General features: G+C 36.3%; 1 protein-coding gene across 2 annotated transcripts in view; it reads left to right on the forward strand.

The window, feature by feature from the left end:
* The window catches only part of LOC109819699 (ubiquitin carboxyl-terminal hydrolase 3-like), an 18,466-nt gene extending 9,676 nt beyond the window's left edge, over window positions 1–8,790 (forward strand). For both annotated transcript variants that reach the window (XM_020385520.1, XM_020385521.1), the window contains 3 exons: window positions 5,254–5,442; window positions 5,530–5,711; window positions 8,168–8,790. In XM_020385520.1, coding sequence (XP_020241109.1) covers window positions 5,254–5,442; window positions 5,530–5,711; window positions 8,168–8,567 — 771 coding nt within the window. In that variant the 3' untranslated portion in view covers window positions 8,568–8,790. The remainder of the gene's footprint in view (window positions 1–5,253; window positions 5,443–5,529; window positions 5,712–8,167) is intronic.

The raw sequence follows: 10,470 nt of genomic DNA on the forward strand, positions 1-10,470 counted from the left end.
CCGTTGTTCGTCGCCCTCGAGCAGCCGTCTTTTCTTTTCCTCAGTTCGAAGACAACGCAGAAAAAATGGGATTTCGGATCTGGTTTGTCTTCGGATCTGGTCGTTTTGATAAGACCCGATTCCAACTCCGTGGGATCTGACTCTCAGTCCGATGATGGTATCAATTTTACTCAGTATTTTTTTGCTAATTTCACTTTATTAATTAATTGAATGATTAGTTCATCTCCAAATTCTTATCATATATTTCACTGCTTAAATTATGTTTGTGAGTTGAGAGTAATTGAGCATGTGACTGCTAAACATTGATATTGATTGTAGAATTTGTGCAATGATAATGAATATTGCGATTACATTGTTTGAGATTGGAATTGTTCGTGATTATTGATGCAAGTCTTGTTAAAATCCATCGATCACGTTAGTTGTTTTAAATTTAATTTCTTGCCAAAAATCATGAATTTTGACGAGACGATGTGTTATTCGATTTAGATCGCTGATTCTAATAGACCTTCCCCGTTTTACATCATTTTTGGTATCTGAGCATGGTTCTAGGTTAGGAAATTTCTATTTTAGTTGAGTCTTTATTTGGTAAAAAAAATCAATCATCTCATTTAGCTGTTAGTACATACATTCATCTCATTTAGCTATTAGTGCATGCCCACTCGCACAGGTCTACCCTATCGATTGAGAGAGTTAAGTGAGTCAAATAGTGAGTCAAGCATGTCAGACAGTGTAGAGTCCGAACACCTTAAGAAATTCGCTAAACTAGCAGCACATTTAGATACCGTAGCCCAAGAGAGCAGAGCTACCCACGAGGCCTTCCAAATTGTAACCAACGAGACGCGTGCTAAACTATGAAAAGCGCGTGTTGCAACTTCGCCTCCACAAGGTCAAGGTCATGAGCACATCGTTCATCGACTCCCCACTTCAAGCTGTGCTTGATCCACCAATCTTTCATGGTAAGCTCGACCCAGAAGCTTTCTTGGACTAGTTGAAAAACATGGATTGATACTTTGACTGGTACACCCTGATGAAATCCCAAAAAGTTAAAGTTCGCAACAATAAAACTCACCGGACCCGCCAGCCAATATTGGTCTAACCTTAAAATGTTAAGGCATCTTAGGGGTGAATTACCAATTTTTACTTGGCGAAAAATGACCGACGAACTGAAACGAAAATATCTACCGCCATCGTTTTATCATAGATTGCTAGACAAGTGGTATTGTCTTACTCAGGGAACCAAATCCGCAAAAGAATACGTTGCTCAATTTGACGAATTGTTTACTTGATGCAACACCATTGAGAAAGAGGCACCAATGAAAGTCTTGTCAAAGTTTAGAGCCGGATTGAGAAGTGATCTCAAAACCGAACTTTTTGCTCGAGAAGTAGACACCCTTGAGAGCTTACGCCTTAGTTCAAAATTTAGACCAAACCAAGTCCCACTAATCTCATAGGGCTCAGGATTTTCGAACTCATTCCTCCCTGTATTCCCGTGCCACTACCTCTAGTTAGCCTCCGAGTCGATTTAACCCTAGTTCTTCCTAGTCTACAGTCGATCCCAAGGGCAAGAAGTCAGAGAGAGATTTCTCCAAACTTAGCCTAATACTTCAGTGTTACAATTGTTAAGGATATGAGCACGTCGCTACCATCTGTACAACCCCGTTTAGAGTTTGACTTAATAAGTCGCCTTTAACGAAATCAAAATCTATTATTGAGGAAACCGTTAACCACGCCGTAGATTTGATAGAATCTAACTCTGACAACGAAATCCGAAAAAGTAAAATTGAAAAACCATACACTTCCGTTTCTTCTGAAACTACCCCTGCAATTATGGAGTTGATTGAATTTTCATGTAATGACAACACTCCGATTATTTCTCAAACTACCCATTTGATCACGGAGTTCCCTGAAGTTGTTCTTGAAATCGAAACTCCAACTTGTCCTGAACTTACTCCAGTGATTAGAAACGTTGTTGATGTTCCCTACGAAGTCCTCCCGGACAAATATGACACCCAACTCATTCTTGATTCGGTTCCTAAAATGAGTCACTCAGATATCTATATGGAAGTTGAATCCCAAACTGAGCATAGTAAAATAACTACCATATTAGATGTCAAACCCCTATGCATTGTCCAGACAGTCACTCCCACATACACTGATCCATTTTGGGAATATATAGTGATTAGGGATACAAGTTTGAGCACGTGTGTTTTCATTTGCTCTCTCTCATATTAAGCGCACAGAAACACTCCTCTTTCATGCATTTGTTTACACGTTCCTCACTATAACTGTTAGAATAAAAAATTTGTTCATATTAACGAAGGAACGCCTAATTATTCCTTTTGATCGAGGACGTCATGCATTTTAGACACTTTGTTGAGTTTACATCTGCCATTAATCGCATTGTTCGAGTCTGCATTTCATACATAGTAGTTGAGTTGATTTGCATCATTTGTTTTGATTTGCATTAGGGAATCAATGATCTAACTTGAATAAATACATTGTTAACTGAAATGTATGATATGAAGTCAGGACATAATTTAAAACTGTTAATGCTGATATTTTAGATGGTTTAGACTTGATCAATACAATTTTTTATAGCTGTTTAAGATTTGACATGATATTTATGAACTTTTTTAACTCTTAAAATAATTAATGGCAACATTTATATTATCGATTTGGTCATAGTTCTAATTTTCAATATTGAGTGATTAAGCAGTTCACAATATTTTGGCAGTCCACTAATATAAGCCTGACCCTAGCCTATTATTTCTGAGAGTTCTTTCAACTTACCCCCACTTCTATATATTCATCCAAGCTACAGTTAATTTTGATAATTTTTAGATGATGAATTTACAATGCAACTTAGCTAATGATTTAAGATGCAGGAAAGTAACTGATGGCAGATTAAGATGCATGCAAACTATATTGAAGATAACAAGCTTCTGCAAGCTAACTCGACGGAGTCGAGTTTTTCTCCCCCCAGGGAGAATAGGACAACAATTGCAACTTTCTCTATTTGTCATTTGACTTTTTCTATTTTAGTTTTTAGTAGTTAATTTGAATTTTTGAATTTTGAATTGTGGTTTAATTTTGGCATTTGAGCGATTTTAGGGAATTGATTAGAGTGATTAATTTTTGAATTTTGAATTGTGGTTTAATTTTGGCATTTGAGCGATTTTAGGGAATTGATTAGAGTGATTTGAGGGATATGTAATTGCTGGGAATTGATTAGAGTGATTTGAGGGATATGTAATTGCTCTATAAAAGAGCTATGTAATCAGAATTATGAATTATTGAATGAATGAATGAAATATTGTGTTAGCTAATTTGGGTGTGAAACCCTAGGCTGACCCCCCCTTCCCTTCTCCTCCAGCAGCTGCCCCAATCTCCCTCCCCTTCCCCTCTCACAAACTCCGACTGTCTCTCCCTCTCTCTCTAGTTGCCGACAACCACCCTTCAACTCCAAGCAGCGCCAAACTCTCCCGATCTTCTCTCCTACAAACCCAACTCTCCCATATCTCATTTTCCTTATAAAACAACCGCGCCAATCCTTCTCCTCCTTCCCTGCAGCCACCGCCTAATCCCTCGCCACCAGCGCCACTAGCCTCCTCATCTCTCCTCCAGCAAACACCATCAGCCCCACCTCCCCCTGCATCCGTCGATATTCAGCATCGCCCCACAACACCGTCTCCAGTCCCGTCTCCCTACAGATGCCTGTCCTCTCCCTCCAGATTTGAACAACCAACCCTTTGCCCTCTTCAACCTCCGAACCCTAGCCTAACTAATCCCTGCTCCGCAGACACACCCCGCCTCCTCCACAACCCTGCACCCCAAAAACCCTTGCTCTTCTCATTCTCCAGTCATGCCTCCGCGCACCTCATCGTCGTCCTCAGTCACCCCGACAACCAGTGCCTTTCTCAACCGTCGACGCTGTGTTCTCGTCCCGATGCCCGACGGCCGCCGTTCGTCGCCCTCGAGCAGTTGTCGTCTTCTATTTTCCTCAGTTCAAAGACAACGCAGAAAAAAGGGGACTTCGGATCTGGTTTGTCTTCGGATATGGTTGTTTTGATCAGACCCGATTCCAACTCCCTGGGATCTGACTCTCAGTACGACGATGGTATCAATTTCACTCAATATTTTTCTGCTAATTTTACTTTATTAGTTAATTGCATGATTAGTTCATCTCTAAATTCTTATCATATATTTCACTGTTTAAATTATATTTGTGAGTTGAGAGTAATTGAACATGTGACTCCTAAACATTGATATTGATTTTAGAACTTGTGCAATGATAATGAATTTTGCGATTACATTGTTTGAGATTGGAATTGTACGTGATTATTGATGCAAGTCTTATTAAAATTCATCGGTCACGTTAGCTGTTTTAAATTTAATTTCCTACCAAAGATCATGAATTTTGGTGAGACGACGTGTTATTCGATTTAGATCGCTGATTCTAATAGATCCCTTCCCCCGTTTCGAATCAACTCCACTTTTAACCATCGTGATTTGATTAGGTGAACTACATAATCCTCATCTCATCATCTATACGAATAATTGATCCTAGACAACGAAAATGATCGCCCCTTCATATTTCTTGATCTTGAGTATGTATTATACTCGTTATTTTTATAATTGTACTAAACTTGCATTCCATTTATTCTGCAGACACAGATGCATGATGGGGAGCCTTATACTCTTGCCAGTTTTTTGTTCAAGTCATTCTAATCCTTTAGATTGAAGAGTTTCTCTTCACCTTTCTCTTTTATAGATAATCACTTCACTAGCCTCATCACCAGATAATTTTATCCATCTTATGTTCTCGCAAAATTCATAAAAATGCTAAGCAATTGTCTTGTGGGAAAGCTAGCAGATCATGCAACTTTCAAAGTTCATCTTTTTACAACTAGCTCTGCAATATATGTAGATAAGCTTACCCGCAATATATCTGTAGTGTTTTTTTGAGAATCCACGACGCTGCACACTATCTTGTATTCTCTGGATTCTTTGATTGATTGGCTCATGAATTATGCCATCTAAGAAAGATGAATATAATTATACATGTGTTTTACCTCAGACATAGGATTGCACACTCGTTATTCTGCACCATATACATATAATAATTAACACTGGGAATGGTGCAGCCTGAATCATTGCCTAGTTGTTGGTGCTGCTTCTTTTATAAAGTTATCAGATAACTTGTCTTGGAGCTGAAGCTGATCAATCTCTTTCATATGGGTGTATGTTTTGCAGGATGCTCACGAATTTCTAAATTTTTTGCTGAATGTGCTTGTTGATATTCTTGAGAAAGAGTCAAAAGCTGCAAAAAGTTCCCCTGAAGCTGATAAGTCTTCAGACAAGATTGCAAATGGTACATGCGGCCCTCAAGCCAATGGTGTTCATAAAGAACCTCTTGTTACATGGGTTCATAAGAACTTTCAGGTAATCAGCACTTCCCTTTTGATGATGTGTGTATAACGTGCAGGGTATGACAGTATCTAATGATGTTGCACTATGTTTTTAATGTAGGGCATATTGACCAATGAAACAAGATGTTTGCGCTGTGAGACTGTCACTGCAAGGGATGAAACATTCTTTGACTTGAGCCTCGACATAGAACAAAACAGTTCGATCACGAGCTGTCTCAAAAACTTTAGCTCAATCGAGACTTTAAATGCTGAGGACAAGTTCTTCTGTGACAAGTGCTGCAGGTTCTTATCTTTCCTTTTTGATTATTTACTTTTGTTTTCGCTTTTATTTCTTTGCACCAAAATAATCATTCAGTTTAAAGTAAAACTTCTAATAAAACAAGTTGTTTCAATTCAGGACTCATCTATGCAAAGAGCTGCTAATTTTGTTGGATTTCTACCCTATTCATTCTAAAATAAATGGAGCTCATCCTTGCAAAAACATAAATCAAAGATTAACAAATAGGGTTTTTTGCACATATAAACCGTAAAGTCATTTGTATTTGCAAAGTTGCCCCCTAAAATGTTGATATTTGCAAATTTATCCCTCAACTCCCTCGCAGAATTTTTCTACCCCTTATTTATTTTGTTAGGAAATATACCTGTTATATCCTCTAAAGTTCTGTTTGATAAGGAAAAGTTAATTAAGACTACCGATATTCCATTTCTTAATTAAGTAGATTTAATTATGGTCCTATTTAGAAAAACAAATGTGCCTTCTCCACCATCTTTAAAACCAATAATACACCATGTTTCCCCTCACTTCTACTTGATCTCTTTTTCTTCTCGATCTCTAGGAATAAGATAACCTGTTTCTGACCAAAATGTGAAAAGATGCACATCCAGAATTTGTAAATTTTCCTCAGTGAAATTGCAACCCAATATAGTGCACACTGATCTGCAGATTGCTGATGTGTGCGTATGTTGCTTCTTTATAGTTGACAAGGTTTTGATGCTGGTGTTTAATCCTAATCCGAGATTCTTGATACTCATTGACTCTGAGTAGAATGGGAAACAACGGTACAAAGTGTTCTCTGAATTTGATAGATTAAGGGATGGAGAAACTAGCTGGTCCTTATTTTGTTTATTCAGAGAAGGGTAGAAAGGTCAATACATCATTCTACTGCTTGAAATCTATCACATTTAAGTGTGGGCGTAGAAAATTCGGGGGGTGGGGGGGATGTATTTTTTGAGGTGGGGTTTTTTTTTTGTGGGTGGGGGGGGGTTGGGTTTTTTTGGGGGAGGGGGTGTTTCCCTATATTATACTCCTAACAATGGTGTAAATGCCCTTTAGGAACTCTTATTCCTCGGTTCTTTTTGGCTATCAAAATTTGAGAACATATATAAGTATAAATATTTCTGGTAATGTGCTACATCTCCGACATATGCTATCCATCCTATCATGTCACAGAAGGCCTTTGTTTCTGGTATCTGCATGGGTCTCATCTCTAAATTCCAATTTTAGGAACATGCCCTTAAAGTTCACTCTTGGTTTTTATATTCAGATTACTAACTCCTAACTGAGATGGCAAAAAGAAAAAGGGGGGAAAATTCAGATTACTAATTCCGCGACAGATGGATTTTCCATCTCATTTCAATACGTGCATCCTATCAGACTGATAATAAGGAAAATTCCGATTTTCTGTATATGCCTCTGGAAGGTCTCTACTTATAAAGAATCTGTACGTATATCTTGTGCTGGATGACATGTAATGAAGCATTATTACACTCCCATGCAAAGCAACTAGGAGCACAGTCGTTTGACAAAACAATATGAATTTCCTAAAAAATGCAAAGAAAAAGAAAGAAAAAGAAAAAGAAAAAGAAAAAGAAAAAGGAATCAAAGATATGGACGTAAATTATATGTAAGCCATTGTAAATTAATTTACATTCTTATGTATTCTCATACCAATTTTTTTGCTGTTATTTAATGACAAATGGGTAGGCATGCCCTTGCATTTCATATCTTTTCTGCAAGTACTCACTTTTCTAGTATATATATTTTGGTTTACTTATTAATTTTTAGTTTATATCCATAATCTTCTAAATTTATTGTTCATTAGTATTTACATTTTATGTTTACATCACACTATAAATAATTCTTTTGTACCCCTCAAAATCCATACCAGCCAAAACTAATATGTTTAGTTTGGATTGCATTTGCTAAAATAAATAAATAAATAAATAATACTTGATGAGTGGAAGTGAGTGTGTATAATACTATAATTATTGTGCTTGAACATTAACCTCTTTATAAGATTGATCATACACTCTTTTATTTTACCCTCAGAGTAGTACGAGGTTTTTTTTTAAATGGCTGCTCATGCATTGCATATTCTTCAAATTTCGTGATTCTCCTGTCATACTAGATAGTTTTTCTGGTATTCCCTTTGCAAAGAATGCTTTACATGCACAAAATGTGTATGAAGTTGAACTGCAAATCTTTTATTTGTTAATTTTTTTATAAGGGTTTTCATAAACCTTGTATACCTTTATAGCCTTACAAGTTTGCATATGTTCCGCTGTCAGAACATAAAGCATGATATATCTGTAAGATGGTTAAACATCGCGTTAAAGACTCGCAGATACTTGAATGACTATTCGGTGTTGACATGCTTTTTCAAAGTATTTTGTTATTCTCATCACTGTACTTCCAGTTATTTTCCTCGTGATAATTTTTTTTTGGATATTTCATGTAGTTTGCAGGAAGCCCAAAAGATGATGAAGATAAAGAAGCCTCCACATATCCTAGTGATTCATCTCAAGCGATTCAAGTACATTGAGCAGCTTGGTCGGTATAAGAAGCTATCATATCGGGTTGTGTTTCCGATGGAGCTCAAGCTCAGCAACTCCGTCAATGATGCAGACTCTGAGTATTCACTCTTTGCCGTTGTGGTCCATGTTGGCAGTGGGCCAAATCATGGCCACTATGTGAGCCTCATCAAGAGCCACGATCACTGGTTGTGCTTTGACGATGAAAATGTTGAGATGATTGATGAGGCCATGATGCAAACTTTCTTTGGATCAGCACAGGAGTATTCAAGCAATACCGATCACGGGTACATCTTGTTCTATGAGAGAACCAATGCAAAAAGCTAAGAGATCGAATTTTCACCCCCCATTGTAATTAACTTTGAGGTGGTTGTAATGTTTAGGGGGCAGTGGAAATGTACAAAATCCTCCTTTCAAAGAAAGAATAATAAAACATCCGTGTGCATGGATGTCGAGTGTTTCTAGGATATTAGTATAAAGTATGTGCTTTGCACGTGCACATACCTTTTTTACATTATAAATTTATTTCACAGATAGGAAAATGAAAGAAGTTTTGAGTGTTTATACAAGTTTCTCTAAAGGGGACATACATTCAAATCACTGAATTCTCAAAACATTTAAATTTTATATTGGAGTTACTTCTTTTCCTTCTCATTGAAATTTACGTGCTGAATCTAAATAATTATTTGAATGACTTCTTTAAGAAAATTTATCTTCTTTAATTAAAAGGATTTTGTCATATTACTCTTACATCTTTATTAATTTACATAGACCCTCAGGCCTTCGTGAATTAGATCTTATATCTTCACATTTCATTTTCACATGTCTTTGAAATGAGATCTTAAAAAGGTTTTTTTTAAGGGAACCACCCTTAAATTTGGTCCTATTTTTCGTTAAGCATCCTAGTTTTAGAAAATCACCCTTATCTACCATTCCATGATCATGCAACCACCCCAAGTACTTTTCCATACAAAATATTACAATTTGATGATTTTAGCCTTGTATAGGTCTAAGTTTATTGAATTTTGGGTACTGAAGTTAAAGTTCTCGAACTGGGGTATCAAAAATAAAATTTTATTGACCTTAATTTTACTAAACTTTATGGTATCAAAGTTTAAGTTTGAACTGTGGGCAGAAAAGAACTTTGGGATATGAAAGTGAAAAAACATTAGGATACTTTTGGGAATAAAAAAACGTTAGGGTACAAATAATTTGGGATATTTAACTTTGATACCCAAATTGCAACAAAATTTAACTTTGATAACCAAAATCCAATGAAATTAAATTTAATACACAAACTTTAACAAAATTAAACACATACAAGGATAAAACTGTAAAATTATAATATTTTGGATGGATAGATGGAAAAATACATAGGTGGTTATATGATACGGAGTGGTAGATAGGGGTGATTATTTATTTATTTTTTATTTATTTTTTAAGACTTCTACTTTTCATATTCTTAATTTAGCTTACGTTTATTGAAATATATATAAGTTAAGTAAATAATTCAGATAGAAATATATCATTATAATCTTAATTAGCTAATTAGATATGCGAATTAGATATTACTGTAATCAATAAAAATATTTTGGATGGTTAGTTTCAATCGTCAGGATCAATCTCATCCAATCCCATCGTGTTTTTAGAGCACTCTTTTGTTGATACGAGATTCAATGATTGCATATGATCAATCTTTCCTCACAAAATTCCTACGGTGTAATTGTGGAGTGCTTAATGATTCACGGTTCTCTATCACAAAATCCCTCATTGATCAAATTAATTAACGATGAGTCCAACAAAATTCTTCGTTGTTAAATCCATTCAAACTCCCGCTGTGTTCAAGCCCTTAATACTCCCACTGTTGAAGTCCTAACACAATAATTAAATTTCAATCTGCTGATCCATGGCGATTATCAAACCCCCTTCATGTCAAGATCTTGCCACTTGATACCAAAACCCCCCTAAGTGATCTGTACAATTCAACATTCCCACCACCATTTGTACATCCACTCTAATTGTTTCTTTGTCAAACCTTTCTACAGTTAGGAACAAAGTCAAAATCTCCTCTCGATTCCTTTCATACAAGAGAGGTTCATTTTCAAATCGAGTGATCAAACATTCCTACAGTTAGGGTCGTCTCAAATCACACCTTGGTCAAACTTTCCCATAGTTAGGATTAAAACTGGTATTCCCTTTCGATAAACGAAAGGCTTTCATCCATTCCTCT

Source organism: Asparagus officinalis, chromosome 8, assembly GCF_001876935.1.
Source record: "Asparagus officinalis chromosome 8, Aspof.V1, whole genome shotgun sequence".
NCBI classification, from domain to species: Eukaryota; Viridiplantae; Streptophyta; class Magnoliopsida; order Asparagales; family Asparagaceae; genus Asparagus; species Asparagus officinalis.